Raw genomic sequence first — 20,068 nt, forward strand, 5'->3', positions numbered from 1 at the left:
CAGATAATCCTAGTGCTATTTCAAATCCTAGATTATGTTGACAGGCGGAACAAAGAAGAAAAAAAAATCATTTCCTCATCTTTAGACATTGAGAAAAAGAAGGATTTGAACACTCCTTTTTTTATTTGTTCCATGACTCATTTGATTTACAGCTTATATGATTGCTAGTATTTATAGACACTCATCATGCTGCAACTTTTCCCTTTGTTAATTAAAAATAATTAAATAAAAAGACTATCGCCTCTGATCTCTGTCTAGAATTGGAGGCGTGATTTTTGAAACAAACTAGTTTTTCATGATATATGAAAGCCAATATTACAATTACAAATTAGGAAGGGAGAAATATCTCAAATCAGTTTATAAAGCACCAATGTGCCAGTAGACAATTATTCTTTGTTTATTGTTTATCTTCCATCTAATCTTCTGATAATAAGAATATCTGCAGTTTTGCAAAAACAATGGTGATTCAATCACTTTTTCATTATGTATAATTTTTTGAAGCAATTTGTTAAAGTAATAAACTAAGCAGGGGAAAAAATTGTTACCAAAGAAGTGGAAATTCAGTAGTTGTCTTTAACAATGATTCAAACTAAGAAAAGCAGGTCTTTTTTACAAAGAACAATTTTGGAATAGTTGATTGACAGTTTTTGCACATAAAAATCTTCCCCAACAATAAAACAAAGAATATGATTCACCGTTATTCCCTGCTTTCAATTATTTTTATTTAAAAAAAAAAGAAAAAGAAAACAATTGCATCATTTGAGTGATTAAAACCGTTTTTATTTCCCTCAGTTTGACATTTTGAGAAATTCTTTTTAAGTATTGGGAAGTTGTAAATAGTTTTCTTTCGTGACTAATATGTAACTAACCTTTTTATTACTATTATTAGACATTATTAATATAACTAAACGTTATTAATTTTGACAATGTTCTTCTAAAGCCGATACTCATTATTCTTAAAAAAAACTAAATTTTGAATAAGTTGTTGTTGCAGTACCTTTATATTCATATAAAATAATAGTATATATAAATAAATTACAGGTTAGGCCGAGCTGATATGAGCTTTAATAATAGATATCAAGCCCAACCCAGAAATCAATGGGTATCTTCATGCTTGGGACGGGCCGAGTTAAATGTAAATTTACAATGATCAAGCCCATCCTATTCTCTATGGGCCATCGGGTCCTTGAACAAGTCTACTTAACTGAAAATTCATCACCAGGCTCATCATCCCCGAGAGGTAAAAGATTCACCTATAATTGGAAAATCAGCGTAAGGATGTCTCTTTTGCAGACTCATAAGAAACATGGTCTGATAACGGTTTAGGCGACGAAAACCCAACTCACATATGTTGGGTATAGATACACAAATAACCATCAGTCCAAGCCAAAATTCTTTATTAGAAAGGGCAAGCAAAGCCCGAAGGCTGCTATTCTAATAGGTTAGCTGTCAGAACGAGGAGAGGGTCCGACAATCATACCACCACGGTCGAAAAAGAGCGGTATTTACCCTATAGGAGGTGGAGGGAAGACAAACATCCATCTGTCGCAAGTTAGGATGATCAGAAATAAAAGACTATAACTTTTTCATAGTCAGCAAAGAGGGTTGTTCCTCAGCTCAAGGATTAGCTTTCTTCCTAAATGATTTATGTGCTACTTTATTCCTATATGATTTATCTGCCTCTAAAGGCTTCTTAGGCGCCATAACCAAAACTGGAAGTACTATAAAAGCAAAAACAAGCAAAATCAAAGAAAGCTTACTTTCAAACCCCAACCAAATTGCTAGAAAAAGAAGAGTAAGAAACACACCAAGAAAAGCAACAATGGATAAAAAAAGTGTAAAATGAAACCCACCATCCTCTTCCCCTTTTATTCAGCTAAGGAAGGAATCGAAAGGATGACCATCATCATTACCAAACAATAATGATCAATGATCATTTACTGCTTCCAGCACACCCCTCAAAAAATGCGAAGCACGATACATGATAAGCATGGATAAACCGTTGTCAGCTTGAACGACGCCAGACACAGATAAACACGCTCTAACGTATCCATAATTAAAAGCAGACGAAAAGATGGACAAATCAATCGACAGAAAACCTGCAAATCTCCTTATCAGTCCTTCCTCTTTTTTTTGAAACTCCAAAACATCAAGACTATACCCATTCATATAGGGATCCATGCCTTTTTTATTCAGCAAAGACAAATAAGTAAAGCACCCCGAGCCAGTTAGCTAGGCCTTTCTCGGCCTAGATAACGCTAAACTCGACTATGATTGGAATCTGATATTAGACGGATATAAACATGTTCACATGACATCTATAAAGCCCAAACCATCACTCATAATCAACACATACATGGAATCATCATAGAGGATCAGTTCTCCAAACGACCCAATCTTACAGTCTTGATTCGGGAGATCAACATCGACCCAATCAAACTCAACTTGTTACAACATAACCATGCCCAATCCTGTCAATCACGGACCTAGTCGGTTTGATTGATACTGAATCCCGATCTATGAGTGCACATTCACCTATCAACAGGTGACACATAACACAACAAGCTCAAATGCTTATAACCACCTCCATCTGTTCTGATCGCATTATAAATAGAGTAAGACATTCTCTAAAGTATACATCCATTCATGTTCAATAAACTAATACTTTCTAATTTTGATTTACTGATGTACTCATCCTCAAATAGTCTCTAAACGCTTACTTAAATATCAGAGTGAGTTAGAGGGGCTTCGATGACCCTCCTTCTGTCTTATTATCATACAACAAGGAAAGTAAAATTTGTTTTTCATAATTTATAATTATGAATTATTTGCTGCTGGTGCAGTCACGTGCCATGTGACTGCATTCACCAAATTGAAGATAAAAAAAAAATAAAAAAAGAGCAAAACCGAAACTCTTGATTTATAGATATATTCTGACCAATTAATTTACAGTTGAGTTTCGGACTCAATAATAATAAATAAATAAAACATAGAGTTAAAATCTGAATTTTGTTGTTCCAAAAAAAAATAAATAAAATCAAAATACATCTGAAATCCAAAGATCGCTTCTTTCCTCTCCTCCTCTTTCATTTCGAGCTTTTGCCTCTCTTTCCTTCAATTTTCATTTTTGTATTTTCAAATTCCCTCGCTTTTTCTCCGATCTCTCCCTCTCTCTCCTCTGTCATATCAGTTTTTTCTACTTCTATTCACTTCAAATTCATCCACCTCCTGCAACAACTGCTGATTTCTACATATGCTTCCTCCACACCACTTTGATTCATCTTGGAAGAAGCTAGGGTTCCGCTATTTCACTTCATCACCAACTCAATTTCTCTTCCTCTGTGCTCCTCGTTCGTCTTCTTAATTTGGTCAACTAGCTGGATTTCCTCAACATGAAGCTTCTCTCTTCTGTTTCCAGGTGTCTCCGGTGCCGTGGTAGTTGAGCATTTATTGGGCGAATTTGGGGTTTTCTTCAGCTCTCTCAAGTCTTATTCGAGATACAGCTGGGAATTAGGGTTTTCGTTTTGGGAAATTTCATTATTTCCGTTGGATTGAGATTAGGGTTTCAGTGTTCAATTTTGAATTCCAAGTGTTATAGTTGCGCTTATCGAAGTTGATTAGATTTGGTTTTTGGGAGAATTTGGAGGAAGCTGGTTCTGTATTTAAATTAGGGTTTTTATTCGTAAATTAGGCAAGTTGGTTTTGTTTCAAGTGTTGTACTTAGGATAGGTTGTGAATTGGGGGTTTCGCTGTAGATTTTAATTTATTGATGGATTTTAGACGTTACTGCAATTTTTAGGGAACTTAGCAGCTAGACCGTTCTGTTGTGGGACAATTAGATTTTTTTTTAGTTTGTGTGAACATGTTTTATTCACAGTTTATATTGGCCAAGAAAGGGCCTTTAGGAACGATATGGATTGCTGCTCATTTGGAGAGAAAGCTCCGGAAGAACCAGGTTGCTGACACAGATATCGGTGTTTCTGTGGGTAAGTTCTCATTATATAATATGGTTAATTACAACTACGGTAAAATCTCTATATAGGAATACACTTGGGACTGATCTATTTGTATAACAATTGTGATGTTATTACTAAATAGAGGTTATTACCAAGTTGGGACCGAGTTTTTTTATAACAAAATAGAAGTTATTTCTATATAGAATATAGAGTATTCCTATATAGAATTTTTACTGTATTAGTTTTTTTTTTCCCACTTCATTGCTGGGTGGCTTTTTTAAATTGGTTTCATGTTTATGATTTTACAATTCTGGTTTCTAAATGAAGGAAGCGGTCTCGCCAAGAGTGTTCATTACTAAGTCTAACATGAAATGCGGTAAACAATTGATGGAGGTTTCATGGTTATTTATTGCCAATAAAACTTACTGCTTGCTTATTGATGCATCATTAGTCTTGCAATGGCAATCATAGTATTACTAAACTTACTTGACTAATAAAGCCTCAGGTCCATTCTATCTTCCTCTTATTTGAAAAAATTGTTTATTGGTTTAAGAAGCAATAATTAAGGATTCAATCAGCTGCTCTAAGGATTCAGAGCTCTAAGAAGCAGCATGAAGATGAGAGAAAAATAGATGAATGCCCAATAGAGAAGAAGATGAGTTAAACAAGGTTGACTAAAAGGGGAATTTGGAGTTCTTTCATCTCCGTTGCTGTTCAACAGATATGGGTCTTGTCATTTGACAAGTTTGGTTTTGTCTTGTCCTTTGACAAGTTTCTTGTTTTCTTTTCAATTCTTGCATCAAAAGTTTTTTTTTGCATTCTAGTTAAGATGAGAGTTTTTCAAGGAAATCTAAGTTCTAAGCTACCCGAGGCCATGACTATCAAAGAAACTTTAATTTGGATTAAGATGTGCATCGTCCCGGTGAGAAAATTCAAATTCAGTTGGATTGTCTCGTCATAGTCAAGACAATTCAAATGAGTTTAGAAAGTCTTTCGTATTTAGTTGACATTATTTTTAATTGTATTCATTTATTATGAGATTTAGAGCTGTGCTCTATCTCCTTTATTAAGCGTTCAGCGAATTCGACTGTCCATGCTTTAGCAAAAGCGGTCAATTCTGCCTCTGTTCGGAGTGAGTGGACATGTCCACCACCATTTCTTAGCAATAAAACTTTACATTATTTCAAAAAAAAAAAAAAAAAACTTACTTGACTAAGTTCTTTGGTTAACCATGTCATTGATGTGGTATATGTTATCTGATTGTTATGGCTATTTTTGACAAGGTCAATTCTGGGATAAAAAAAGTTGTATGCAGGAAATGGAAAATTTGGGTAACCGTTATGTTTAGTGAGATTATGGTATTATTTAAAATCTTACATTCCATTTGAAACCAGCGAAAATTCAATGATTGGGTATTTAAAATCTATTATGCTTGCTAACTAGTGCCTGTCCTGATGATTAATTCTCATTTTGTTTCACTCTGTTCCTTTTTTTTCTCTTGCAGATTCAATTCTTTTTCCTGATGTACCAATTGCACTTAGGTTATCCAGTCATCTTCTGCTTGGTGTGGTGAGGATATATTCTAGAAAGGTCAATTACCTTTTTGATGACTGCAGTGAGGCTTTGCTGAAGATAAAGCAAGCCTTTCGCTCCACTGCAGTTGATTTACCACCAGAAGAATCAACTGCTCCGTATCACTCAATTACTCTCCCAGAGACTTTTGATCTTGAAGATTTTGAGCTGCCAGACAATGATATGTATCAAGGGTTAGTTTCGAACCAGAAAATGTTGATGGCTAAATCTAATATCTGTTTTAGAATAGGTTTAATGTTCGGTAATTTAACAATTGCATATATGACATGAAGTGGTGATCACTTTGGAACTTATTTCATCTTATATCGTTTGTTGTGTATTTTTTGTTCTTCTTTTCGTTCATATATAGGAGTATGATAGAGGGAGTAATGTTCTCTTGCTAAGCTTAACTGACCCTTGATCTTAAAGTACTTTCTAAAAGATTGTTTCCTAGATTCTATACTATACGAGGCTTTGCAAAGACCTAGTCGGCTAGACCAGTAGACCTGCTAAATTTATATTCATTACTTTCCCCTACATCATTTTGTGTTGGAATTTACTTTATATGCTGACTTTATGTACTAAGGGTCCGTTTGGTATGCCGTAATGCAATGTAATGTAATCAAAGTTGTAATATAATCAAACTTGTAATGTAATGTAATGGAATATTGATTCCATTACCATGTTTGGTTGATAAATTAATTTTTTTTTGATGAGGTATAATCATAAAAATTTATTTACACAATTAAAATCAACAAAAAACATGAAAATGTTAAAAGTGAGAAAAACACAAATTGCAAGCTCTGTTTTTTTTTGTGTGTTTTTGCGTTTTTCATTTTTTCGTGTTTTTCAATTATCATGTTTTTTTTTCCATTTTTCATGTTTTTCTAGTTTTTTGTTTTATCATTTAATAAGAATTGTGCATGATAAGTATTAAAAATAAAAATACAAGAGTTAGTTGTAATTGGGATGCATGCCTATTATTTATGTAATGGTCATTACATCAATTTATAAAGAAAAATTGAATGATGTATTTATGATTCCATTACAACAAAAATAATATGGCAATCCAAACATGGTAATGAGTGTTCATCGTAATGGGCATTCCATTACAAGATCCATTACGGCGTACCAAACGGGACCTAAGAGCTTTGCAAATCAATGAAGCACACATCCAAAACATTTCATTTCTCCTCTCTACTTTACCTTGTTTGCTACTACTTCCTCATTTCTAGTTTCCACAAATGTATAAATTGTCTGTCTGGTTCAACTTTGTTTTCTTATTCATGCATCTTAGCTTGCTCAGATGCTTCATGTTTGGCTACATGCTACATTTGTTTGTTCATCATCCTATATTTGCTACTGAATATCATGATTGGTTGTTTACTGCTCTTGTAGAACTTCCCGATCGACTTTGTTGTGATTTTGTGATCACATGCGCTTTTGCTTTGATTGTATAAGATGCTTTCTCCTCACTTTTACCATCTGTTTATGATTGCTTTAAAATAAGGACCTTTATGCTATTTGAGAAAACCTTCTTTTTTCCATTGGTGCGCCGTTTTGCGCCAAGGGGCAGTTGCCAAAGGCGCACTAAGGCGCGCCTTGGTGAGTTAGGGGCAGTTTTATGGTTTTTTTGACAGTCAAGTGTTTTGAAGGGTCCAAAATGAGAAAAAAAAAATTAAAAATGAAGAGAGAGATTATACATTTGAATTAATTAGAAGAGGCAGGAAGAAGTTTAGTAGAACAAAACACAAAAAACGAATTCAAACAGAAACACAGCTGAGGGAATTTAAATTCAACATGAGTGATTAATTTGGAGAGTTTTGATGAGGAGTAGAACTTAGGATTTAGTATTCAACTTTAGCTTTCTAACATGAGGTTTATTTTGCATTTTGAAACTTATTTATGCTTAATATTGTCATGATTTATTATTCATTGCATTTTTATGTTAGTTTTATAATTTTTGTTTTTGTAAGTGCGCCTTGTCTCGCTATGGCGCGCGCCATCGCCGTGCGCCAAGGCTCTAGGACCCCTAGCACCTTAGTGCGCCATGCACCTTTAATAACTATGATATATATGTTACTTACTGTCCACCAATAGTTACAAGTTTGGAACTTTTGGTGGGTGTCTCATGGAGAGCTTTAGGGCGCTCTATAGTTATCCTAGTAACTCTAAGTCCTTGTTATTTCCAAATCATGTCAATTTGAACTGTTTTATCGACAGTAGACATGCATAAACTGATATGGTAGTATAGGCTTTCAATTTCGAGGTCCTCTTTTAATGCACTAAATTCTATCAATGGCTTTGAAAACATCATCTGTCCATTTGAATTACCTAGCTCAAACAATTGGATATTCATATGAATATAATTCATTATCCTTTGTTTTGAATGCCTGGCTTTTTGCATCATTGCTTTGTCTTCTCCATTCGTTATGGGTCTTAATTATAATTCCTGGTATATATTTTGCAGTAACTATGTTGACCATCACATTAGTACGAGGGAGCAGATTACACTCCAAGACACCATGGATGGTGTTGTTTACTCAACGTCACAATTTGGCTTGGATGGTCAGTGCATACATTTACTGGTCATCTTACTTAGTTTTGATTATTATACAGCTAGCCGAAGACATTTATTATATGAATTATAATTTGGTTTCAGAGCGCTTTGGTGATGGTGATACATCTCAAGTTGGATTGGACCTTGAAGAGGTAGTGCTGTTGATTTGTCTTAAGATTTATTTATGTTTGAAACTAATTGGATAAACGAGTAGAATTTGGTCTATAGGGAAGTATTCATAATTACTTTTGGGTATTCTTCCTTGTGAAGTTTTTATACAAATAAGGGGGCGATTGGTTCGCATAGGGGTAACGGAATGGAATCATGAAAGGGAAACAAGGAGAAAGGAATGGAATGACCCTGAATTCCCTTCTATGTTTGTTTCTGTTCCACAAAGGGAATGATATACCTATGATTTTCCCTTTGTGGCTGTTTGGTTCAAATGAGGTAATAAACTATAGTTGTGTTTTTAACAATAATTTCTATACATACATGTGTTTATATTAATAAATTAATCACATGTAGAACGAAAATCAATTTATTCAACCATTAAAATCAAAAGACGATGAAATTGAAGAAACTGAAATAAAATAAATCAAAGAAATAACTATTCTATTTTAAAAAGAAAATAATTATTTTAAAATAATTAAAAATAAATACCAAAACCGAATAATATGATAAAAGAAAAATATGTCAAAACTATTTTTCAGGATAAAAAAGTAAAAACAAATAAGTATAAGGATCAAAAGTGAGATTAGTCTAGGGGTAAAAAAATATAAATAAATAAATATAAGGATCAAAATAATAATCAAAAAGTAAAAATTAGTCAAAAATATTTTTTGAGAATAAATAAATAATATATAAGTATAAGGATCAAAAGTGAAATTAATCCGAGGATTAAAAAAGTAAAAATAAATAAATATATGGACCAAAATAAAAATTAAAAATAAAATAGAGACTAAAATGAAAATTTATAAGTAGAGTAGATGTTCAAATTAGTGAGAGAGAGTGGAAAGGGAATGGAAAAGCTTAGGGGGGTTGGAGGAATGGGATTAGAAGAGTTAGAGGTAAACCCAAAACTAAAAGAGGGTAAAGGGAATGATTGAATTGATAAAACAAACGCCAACAAAAGGAATGAAACCTCCCCTTTCCCTTTTCCCGAAACCCCCAAAACAAACGGCCCATGGAATGAGCTTACAGTTTATCATGCATGTTGGTTATTTATATTCTCCTCTTTGGCTGATCATGAACAGGACCTGTATCTGGACAAGGCTGAAGCTACGGGACAAGATGAGGTTCCAGAGTAAGACTTCCATACCCGTGCAAATAACTTTTATTTTGTTGGGTTTGGTGTCCATGCGTGGTATTTGATTTCTCATTCATAAGACGCATTCATTTGTGTTGATTTTTGTTCATATGTAGATAGCTTTTATCCTGCATAGATTGAAATCATTTTTAGTGTTGTCATGAGCTTGTATGTTTTGAAGTCTTCAATTAAGGACAACAGATTTGTGTTATTGAATGGACTTATAAATATTGACTGTGGATATTCTATGCATGTTAATTGACTGTGCTTTTATTGGTTGGTTACTTGTTGGGCTGCTTTCCATAGACAACTTGCTAATTAAACCTCTGAAATTTGTGATATATCGGATTCTGGATCTTTCAGTTTTTTCTGTTGGATTCTGTTTGGAAGTTGGTAATTACAGTCTAGAATGCAAAAACTTGTTAAGGAATTTCCGCAAGTGCATGGTTTTTTTGTAGTAATAAAAGATATCGATCCCATGAGGAACAAAGTTATTACTCACTATCATTTTTATCTGTTTCTTTTGTTTACATTAAATCTGGATTTCAATGGAATCTAATAAACTAAACCAAACTACAGTAAACTAAGAACAACTTTGATAAATGAACTATTTTTATAGAAATTAAATGGAATGGATGTGCTTAAAGTATGTTTTTATAAATATTTATTCTGACATTACAGGCTAAGTTAATTATAGTTCCAATTTACTCTCTCGACATAAATTACAAGTATACAAGTTAACATATGACAATCATTCAACAAACTTGATCTCTCTAACGAATACCGAATGATCAATTCCTTATAATCTTAGTTAGGATCAATCTCTCAATGTGTTTCCTAACTTAAGAATATCAATATATGAAAAGATTGACATTCATATAAGGAAACTCTGTAATGGAATTTATGTAGTAATGAAGAACACCTGAATGTTGATTTGATTGAAAAATTGTAAACATCAACATAACACTAAACATAAATGTAGAGATTCAAGAAAGAAAGAATGAAGTTAAAGGGAGAAGGATGATCTCTCTATCCTTTACATGTAGTCTTCTTCTTCTTCTTCCTTGATATCTCTGTTTCCAAAATTCAACTGTAACTGATGAGTTCTCTGATTCTTCTATAATAATTCTTTGATGTAATTCTCTGTATCTTTTTCTCAGATATTTTTCTCTGTATATGGCTTCTTTAAATAAGAAAATGAAAGCACTCCTTTATTGGGACATGTCTTTTCAAGATCCTTTCTAGAAGGACATGTCTTTTGGGATGATAAGATGTCATTTTTGGAAGAAGATAAGTCTTTTGGAATGTTTCTGGAATGTTATGATATTTAAATCTAGGAAGGAAAATGTTTGCTGCAGCATCTGTGAATTTTGCAAAATCTGGAAATTGCGCTCTCGCGCAATCTGCAATTTCAACTTTCTTCATAAGCTTGGTTCTTTTGCACTTTTAGTTGCAAGTTCATCCTAAATCTTCTTAATTACCTGGAAAGTAAAATAAAACACGTAATGAAGATATGATACTTGAATTCATTAATGAATATTCGGATTATTTAATAAAACAAGTCATTATGGTACTAAAAATATGAACTATTTGGGTTCATATCAGTAGAATTAGAATAGAATCATTAGTTCACTGTCTGGTAGGCAACAAAGGATGGGTCACCTGTAATTTCAATTGCTTTTTGGCTCGTGGTGGAGAGGTAAAATCAATGTTGAGGTTATTGTTGTGGTGGGTAATATTCTATTACGATGTTTGCAGGATGATTAACAATGTAAAGAATTCTGACAGTTGATCTTTGAAATGTTTTTTAATACTTGGTTTGGCTGTTGGTTTATACGATCATTTGCATGATGTAGAATTCTTATGTACCATGGTTGCCATCTCTGATTGCAGAAATGATGCTCAGGCGTCTGTTTCAACGCCATATCCAGACACATATGCAAGTCCTGGAAGGATGAGCGGATCTTCAGGAGATATGGATGGTACTACAGACAAGGTTGATATGAATATCCGAAATAACTTTATTGCTAAAAATACTAGACTATTTAGTACTTATCCTCCTGTCTATGTTTCTTTTTGTTAAAAACAAGGAATGATAATTTTCTTGTTATGGGAGGATATGCACTTCCCCAGTCTAACGAAAATGGTTCTCCATTGTCAATAGATGCTTGATCTTGCTGATGATTTTGATGCTGTTGATTATGCTGATGCCCCATGTACTCCGGGATTAGTGGAAGTGCCAAATGTTAACAGTGTTAAGGAGGGTTTGGCATGTGATGATCATTTAGAACCAGAAGAGCATAATTTGAGAGAATTGATGGAAAAGACAGATAATAAAACCAGTGAGTCAGATTTTAATCACCAGGAGGATGCTATGGAGTTGTCTTTGGGTGATATTGTAAAGACAGATAATAAAACCAGCGAGTCGGATTTTAATCACCAGGAGGATGCTATGGAGTTGTCTTTGGGTGATGTTGAAAAGACAAATAATAAAACCAGTGAGTCAGATTTTACTCACCAGGAGGATGCTATGGATTTGTCTTTGGGTGATGTTGTAAAGACAAATAATAGAACCAGCGAGTCAGATTTTACTCACCACGAGAATGCTATGGAGTTGTCTTCGGGTGATGTTGTAAAGACAAATAATACAACCAGTGAGTCAGATTTTACTCACCAGGAGAATGCTATAGAGTTGTCTTTGGGTGATGCTGTGAATCATGATACTGTGGTGAGCACGCCCGCTGAGAACAACAGTCTTTCTGGTGAGCTGGAGATCTACCAGGCAGCTCCAGAAGGAGAGTTCCTTTGTACAGCAGCGACAGCAGAACACATTCCTGCAGATCAGAGTGTTTGCACTGTGGGTGAGTTGGACAAGTTTGAAGATAGAAGTCAAGTTGTTTCTTGCAATAATGAGCAGACTATGTCTTCTATAGATCAAATCAACGGAGAGCATGAGGTATTTGGAGTCAGATTACAAGAAACTGATAATGTTAAAATTGGTTGCGACTTCGAAGTACCACATTCAAATGGCAATGCTACACTAGTAAATGCTTTCCAGTCATTGGAATTGTTTAGTGCTCAAGAGTGTGTAAATGTTGAAGCTCAGGATTGTCAGGGGCTGGTAGATCGTGAAATACAAAATGACTACGATAAGGATAATGCACAGACAGTGTCTACTTTCTCAGGTTTTCTCAGGCCATGCAGTTCCCAACCAAGCCAGCTTAATGGATCTTCTCCAGTGAACAGTTCTTTTGTTGCTCCAGAACTGCAATCAGTGGATGCTGAGAATTCAGCTCAGAGGGAGGAAGGGCGTGTTTTGGAAAATTCCACTAAGGTGCAAGGTTTGTTCTGTGAGCTATATGTATGCATTTAGATGTTAATTAGTTTTGTGCACTGCAGCTTGATTCTTTGTAGTTCATTCCATTTATTACCTTACTGTTCAGGTGAAGAGTGCCATGTCTTTGAAGGTATACAGTCTGAGAAAATCAGGATGTCTGAACCGACTTTAAATGGGGCAATTCTGGAAGACGGAGGAAAACAAGATGGGCAGCTGGATTATGCGATATATAAGGATAACCACAGTGAAAATTTGATTACTTCTATGCCATTTGAGTTTCCTGCGCCGGAGAAGTTGCTTTCTGCACCTCAGAGTCTTCTTCATCAGCCACGTGATTTGCTAATTGAGACACCTTATAAGGGAGTCCAAGAAGAGGGTGATGGAAGTGAAGCTGGAACGAGAATTACTGGACAAAAACGTTCTTTTGCTGAAACTTCTTCAACCGTGCCAAGTTTAAATTTAGCTGATTCATTTGGAGTGGCTAGATCAATGGGAACTGTGGGATCTATTCCTGGTGATGATGACTTGCTGTCTTCAATATTAGGTATTTTATCTGTGATGATCCCTTTACAATTGTAATTATCTGCATTATTGCTGAAAAAATGGGAAAAAAGAAGTAAATATAAATTCAAGAAAAGAAGACTCCTTTTCCTTGAAATTACCTAGACCATTTGCTTTTCATGGTCGCTTCCCATTAACATTTTGCTGACAAGATGAAATTTTCCGAGCTTTCAGTTGGAAGAAATTTGTCAGTAATGAAAATCAAGCCCAGTCCACCTGCACCTGAAGTACGACCTTCAAAGCGTGCACGGGCTGCACCCCGTGCAAAGTCTGCATCTCGACCTAGTGCGGTGAAGAGGAAGTTGGTTATTGACGATTCAATGGTTTTACATGGCGAGTAAGTCTTGCTTTGCATTTATTCTTACCTACTATGTTTCCTTTTATACAGGATATATTTTCTAATCTTTTCTATGAGAATTTGTTTTATAGTACTCCTTCTGTTCCACAATAGATGTCTTTTAAGGTTAAGGCACAAGAATTAAGAAATGTAATTAATTTTAACTAAAAGATTTTGTTACCCTTTATTAATTGCATCCACTAATTACTTCTTATCTATTCCCAAAATAAAAAGGCAACTTAAATAGGGGTATAGATATGAGAATTTGTTTTACAATACTCCTTCTGTTTCACAATAGATGTCTTTTAAGGTTAAGGCACAATAATTAAGAAATGTAATTAATTTTAACTAAAAGACTATGTTACCTTTGTATTAATTGCATCCACTAATTAATTCTTATCTATTCCCAAAATAAGAAGGCAACTTAAATAGGGGTATATATGGGAAAACTCAATTAATGTGATTAAATCAAAATGGCATGTATTATGGAACAAAAAAATTGTCTAGAAAGACATCTATTGTGAAACGGAGGGAGTATTGCTTTGCCTGTGAAGAATGTTTCTCACAAATACATCAGTCTAGAGCTTTTACATTTTTTTCCATCCGTAATACCTACTCACATGGTATGAGATTTTAAACAGATTTATGTAATATGCTGCTGATTTCTTCAAGCTGTCCTTGATTTATTCTGTAGTTTGCTTAGGGCATACAAGTATAGTAGAAGAGTATGAATTAGCTGAATGATGTTTTTCTATATTTTCCCGTCTCCAGGAAGTATTTTAGATTGCTACTTCCTAAATAGTTCATTTTGTCCTGATGATATCATTAACAATAAAATCCTTGAGTGTCCAATAGTTTGTATTCTGTTGCAAAGTTCTGATCAGTTTTCCTGATTTTGTATGAAGTACTATACGTCAACAGTTGACCAGCACTGAGCACATTCGTCGCCAACGAAAAAAGGCTCCTTGCACACAGACTGAAATTTTGATGATTCAGAGACAATTCTTGGAAGACGAAATTTATAGTGAACCAGTATTAACTGGTGAGTTCATTGTGTTCAGTTCAATTTAATTATTATTTTTTTGGTGGTGGGTGAGCACAGTATTTTCGGTGACCGGAATTCAATAAGGGCTTGTGATTGCACAAGTCTTTCTTTTCTTTCTTGTATGAAATTATAAATTGTTCTTTTTACATGAAAATCTGTGTAACAGGCACAGCATTAAGTAAGCTTTTGTCTTTCAGGTATGTCAGCGGAACTGACACTTTTGCATAGTAAAGCATTTGATCTAAGTAGATTCAGGGTTTGTGTAAATGATAATAATAATCAGGCCTCTTTTGAGTTGGTGAATGCCGAAAATTCTGCTAGGCGAAATGATAATGAAGGTAGAGAAATGGAAGGGGGCATGGGCACTGTTACCTCCAGAAATGATGCTGATGGACAACCTTTTCCAGTCCAGAATGCTAATCAGCAGGCTGAAGACCACTTCGGGTCTTACAATATCAATTTTCCGGACCACAGGAATTATATTGCTGTCGAGATGGATTTTAGGAGTCCAGTTCATGATAATTTGGGAGAATTAGCTGAAATGGAAGGTTATAGAGCAAATTTTGATGCTGCTGTTGCCTCAAATAGCACATTTATGGGGGTGGAGATGTTGCAAAGTGAGCAAGTGTCGGGGCAAATTCCTGAAATGCCGATTGACAATTTATCGGCTGACAAGGTTGATATTCAACCGACTGAGGAGGTTCCCTTCTTAAAGGATACGATGGAGAAGTTGCAAAGTGAACAAGTGTTGGGGCAAATTTCTGAAATGCCAACTGATAATTTATCGGCTGACAGGATTGATATTCAACTGCAAAGTGAAGTGTCGGGGGAAAAAATTTCTGAAAGGCCAACTGATAATTTGCCGGCTGACAAGATTGATATTCAACTGAATGAAGAGGTTCCCTTCTTAAAGGATACGATGGAGACCTTGCTAAGTGAACAAGTGTCGGGGCCAATTTCTGAAATGCCAACTGATAATTTATCGGCTGACAAGATTGATATTCAACTGAATGAGGAGGTTCCCTTCTTAAAAGATACGATGGAGATGTTGCAAAGTGAACAAGTGCCGGGGCAAATTTCTGAATTGCCAACTGATAATTTATCGGCTGACAAGATTGATATTCAACTGAATGAGCAGGTTTCCTTAAAGGATACGAGCACTATTGTAGGAGTTGACGCTACTGAGGCTGTAGATCTGTCTGTAGAGAAAATTGTCTCAGATAGAACCGAGTCGAGAACAGAAAAGGAAATTCCATTGGAGGAAACAAAAATTAGTGCTTCAGATGAACTGTTAGATGGTTCTGCACCTAATGATAACGTCGATGCTTCTCTTGCTAATGTGTCTTCTCTCAATGGTGGCTTTGACAACATTACTTCTGTAAATGTTGAACAAGGTTTGGAAGATATTGAAAATGATAAGGATGGGGTTCGTAATGAGGATATGGGCCCGGTTACGAGTTCTGTCTGCATCGATGACAAGGATCAAAACCCCGATCCTTTGTGTGATGATGAATCAAGAATGGATCCTACATTTTCAGTAGGACTTGAAGGTGATTTAGGAACTGCTTCAATAAATCATGGAGATCATTTTACAGGTCAAGAATCTGATCATCAGAACTTCATGGATACACAAAATACTCTTCACCAAGTTACGGCTGGAGATTATGATGTAAGTTAGACTACTTAACTTCATTTGTCCTTTGGTTTATCATGCGAGGCATCTTCTCTCTAAAGGTTTCATCTGCATTTTATTCATAGCTATAAAATGCTTTCCCTTTTCTTCTCTTTGGCCAGGTTAAATGCAGCATTGGTTAGAACTTATATGGTTGTCTCAAAATGGTCACTCAACTTCAATTTGTCTCAATAAAATCACTCAACTTTGAGTTTTGTCTCAATTAGGCCACTCTAATGATTTCATTGATTAAAAAGCATCCGAATGATGGCATATGCGACACGTCTGCATGAGCCAACTCAAATCTCTAACTGAAACAACACATGACATCCACGTATGCGCCACATGGCTATCACGTGCCGGTTATTTTTAAACAAAATTTAGTTTTTTTTCATAAAAATAACGGACACGTTAATGCCATGTGTTGTTTTGGTTAGAGATTTGAGTTGACTCATGTAGACGTGTCACGTATGCCATTATTCCGATACTTTTTAATCAATAATCTAATTGAGACAAATCTCAAAGTTGAGTGATCATTTTGAGACAACCATATAAGTTAAGTGACCAATGGTGCATTTGACCCCTCTTTGACCTTGTGCAGACTTTTATTGTTCGTTCTGTTAAGTGTTCTCTTTTTCTATAATTGTACTTGGATATCCTCGTAGTCATTTAGGTATAAAGTCGTGCTATTTAGTGTACCACTTGAAGCATAGAACACCATGATTGACAAAAGATAAGGATAACTTGCAGATTGATGTTATTTCCATCTAGTAGTAGATTGCACCAGTGATTTCTTGCGTTATAGTTATCTCTTCTAAATGATTACTTTCGCTAATTTTGTGCTTTGCGTGTTGCAGGACATTCACGGTGATCCTTTTGCGAATGATACAGGTTTTACATCTCTCTTGTTTTCAGTTTCCTGTTTCGTGTTACAGGACATTCACGGTGATTCTTCTATGTTGCACGAAAACTCTTCTTCATTGCCCTATGAGAGAATTTATGTACCGTCTGTTTTAAGTATTATCACCTTTTATGCACCAATAGGTATAATTATTAAGGGTCCATTTCCTAATGAGTAAATTGTACGGATGGTCATTGAAGTTTGGGGTATGTTTCAGAAAGTTCACTTAACTTCATCTTGTTTCAATAAAGTCATTGAAATTGGTTTTTGATGGGTTTTCCCGGAATTAATACAGATTTAGTATTTAATTTCTCCATGAAATGTAATTTGGTTTTTGTGTGAATAATTTTTTTTCTACATCTGTGTTTGATGGGTTTTCCCGGAATTAATACCATTGCTGGGCCCTTCTACAGAATTTTTGAATGTCGATGATGACGATGATGAAGGCGGCATGCCTAACACTGAAGATGCTCGCCTTCTTGAGAACACTGGTTGGTCTTCTCGTACCAGGTGCGTATGCCTTGTGCTATTTCAGTTTACCTAATTAGATGTGGCAATTTCATGTTTCCTGTCAAAATCGTTATATATGTGTCATCTCATTTATATGCTCCATATATAACATAAATCTTAGAAGAATGATCTTCGTATCAGTCAGGTTGTTTCCGTAAATCGTGTTTGTGTCAGAAATTATCACACCTACCTAATGCAGCAGTTCAAAATCGTGTCATCTCATTTATATGCGCCATATATGACATAAATCTTAGAAAAATGATTTTCATGTCAGTCAGGTTGTCTCTGTAAATCATGTTTTCGTGTCAGAAATTGTCACTCCTACCTAATGCAACAGCTTTCTATATGTTCAAAGCATGTGGTATATCAATAGAACAAAATCCGACATTGAACAAATTTTGATGAATCAATCATTACACTCTTGCAGAGCTGTAGCCAGATATCTCCAAACTTTATTCGATAAGGAAGCAGAGCACGGGCGAAAGGTTTTATCTATGGAGAATCTCCTAGCTGGTAAAACTCGCAAGGAAGCATCAAGAATGTTTTTCGAAACTTTGGTACGTAATTGCTCCGAAACTCGAGCTAAATGTCCCCCTAGCAAGGTTTATAACATGTTAATGTTCGTTTTGGATCTGCAGGTTCTGAAAACCAGGGATTATATCCAAGTTGAACAGCTAGAGTCTTTCAACAATATCAGTATAAAGCCCCGATCAAAGCTAATGAAATCAGACTTCTGATCACCCCTCATGTACGTTTTTCAAATGCGTCAAAGTGTAGTTGTAGATTGGGCAATATAGTCGGGGCAAAAACGGAGATTGAAATCTCCTTACATTAGAAAATTTTTCTTTCCTAAAAAATTGGGCTTGATATTTTGTTTACCTTACTGGTAGATTAGCAGTGTAAGGTGATCATAACAAAGTTGTTGTAATGTAGACTGTATTTATATGTAAATATATGTGAAAATAGTATCTTTATGTGAGTATAGATGCTAATTTAATTTGTTTGCTTGCATCTATAACTTTTATCCGATTTGGATCCGTCGAACTCGAATCTAATTATGCAATTAATCGATGGATTGTTATGTTTTATGTTGCACGGAGATTTTGATTTTAAAGTGTTTTAAACAGTATCGAAACACAGGAAAATTGGCTAGGGGTATGTTTGTATAATTAATTTGTAAAAATTGTCAAGTCCAAAATAGGGCTAATTACTAATTTAGTACATTTGAAGGGATTCATTAACATATTTGATCCATTTTGCTTCCATCTCACCAAATTAGATATTTTCATCCACTTTGGATAAGAATGCTTTTATTTCAATTCACCATCTTTTTTAGATTTAATGTCTTTTTCGCCATCCCAAACCGACGAAAAGATAGTGGTTTATAGAGAGAAAAAATTATGTTTCGTTTAACCTTTGAAAAATTGGTGTCTGCAGAAGAGGATTAGGATGGAAAGCTCATTTTGAGAAAGAAAAAATCTAACAATTGAACTGTTGTGATGACGCATTCGTGATGAATTCGTCACTAATGCAACAAGAGTTGTCGCATTTGCGACGAAATGCGACAAATTTTATCACAAATGCAACAACAATGGAGGAAAATAGAAGAAATTGAAACAATACCGTTACAAATAAAGAAAGGGCCAGACCAGCGAGAAAAGTAGGCGTATAAGCTAAAAACATACCATTTCTATGGGAAATTGAACATAATATTTCAATAATTTCAAAATTCGCTAACGATTTATATCAGAAATTGAAGAAGATGAACCGAAGAAGTTGAAACGGAAGAAGTTGAATCGAAGAAGAAGAAACGAACGAAGAAAAAGTTGGAGCAAGAGCATATGGATAGATCGAATAGAAAGAATTATTGAATTTGTAAACTGTAAAAAGCACAAACCTCTGTTTGCAAGCTTTTAAAGAGAGCAAGAATCCCCTGTTTCTATAAAAAAAAACTAAAGAAAAATAAAAGTGAAAGGATAATAGAAGAAAAAATAAGTAATCAAACATCCCTTTAATTAATATCATTTAAACAAATTCAAAAAACTAATAGATTATCATAAATATTTCGAGAGATCAATAGATCACTTTAAGCAAATTATTAAGCAAATTTAGAAAGTTTAGAAAAAACTCCAAAATTTAGAAGGTACAATTTGAATAAATACATAAAACCTTTGATGTATTAAGCATATATATATATATATCTTGTATGATTCTTCTCATATTTTCGTTACCTTTGATGTATATAGCATGTGTCTATACTATATTTTTATTACTTGTATTATTCTTCTCACGTTTTAAAAAATATCATTTT

General features: G+C 34.6%; 1 protein-coding gene across 1 annotated transcript; it reads left to right on the forward strand.

Moving 5' to 3' along the window:
* The first annotated feature begins 3,023 nt into the window (after positions 1-3,023).
* LOC136229387 (sister chromatid cohesion 1 protein 4) lies at positions 3,024-18,845 on the forward strand. Its single transcript, XM_066018141.1, has 15 exons — positions 3,024-3,986; positions 5,461-5,722; positions 7,999-8,096; positions 8,191-8,240; positions 9,342-9,391; positions 11,288-11,390; positions 11,559-12,735; positions 12,838-13,275; positions 13,467-13,629; positions 14,535-14,671; positions 14,872-16,343; positions 17,204-17,237; positions 17,661-17,757; positions 18,185-18,314; positions 18,396-18,845. The coding sequence occupies exons 1-15, from the start codon at positions 3,863-3,865 to the stop codon at positions 18,492-18,494; spliced, it is 4,434 nt and encodes a 1,477-aa protein (XP_065874213.1). The 5' UTR covers positions 3,024-3,862; the 3' UTR covers positions 18,495-18,845.
* Positions 18,846-20,068: the final 1,223 nt, after the last annotated feature.

The sequence above is a fragment of the Euphorbia lathyris genome, chromosome 5 (genome assembly GCF_963576675.1).
Source record: "Euphorbia lathyris chromosome 5, ddEupLath1.1, whole genome shotgun sequence".
Taxonomy (NCBI): Eukaryota; Viridiplantae; Streptophyta; class Magnoliopsida; order Malpighiales; family Euphorbiaceae; genus Euphorbia; species Euphorbia lathyris.

Coding starts and splice junctions, on each gene's coding strand:
- LOC136229387 (XM_066018141.1), top strand. CDS start 3,863: ATGTTTTATTCACAGTTTATATTGGCCAAGAAAGGGCCTTTAGGAACG. Junction 3,987..5,460: donor AGATATCGGTGTTTCTGTGG/GTAAGTTCTCAT, acceptor TTTCTCTTGCAG/ATTCAATTCTTTTTCCTGAT. Junction 16,344..17,203: donor TTACGGCTGGAGATTATGAT/GTAAGTTAGACT, acceptor TGCGTGTTGCAG/GACATTCACGGTGATCCTTT.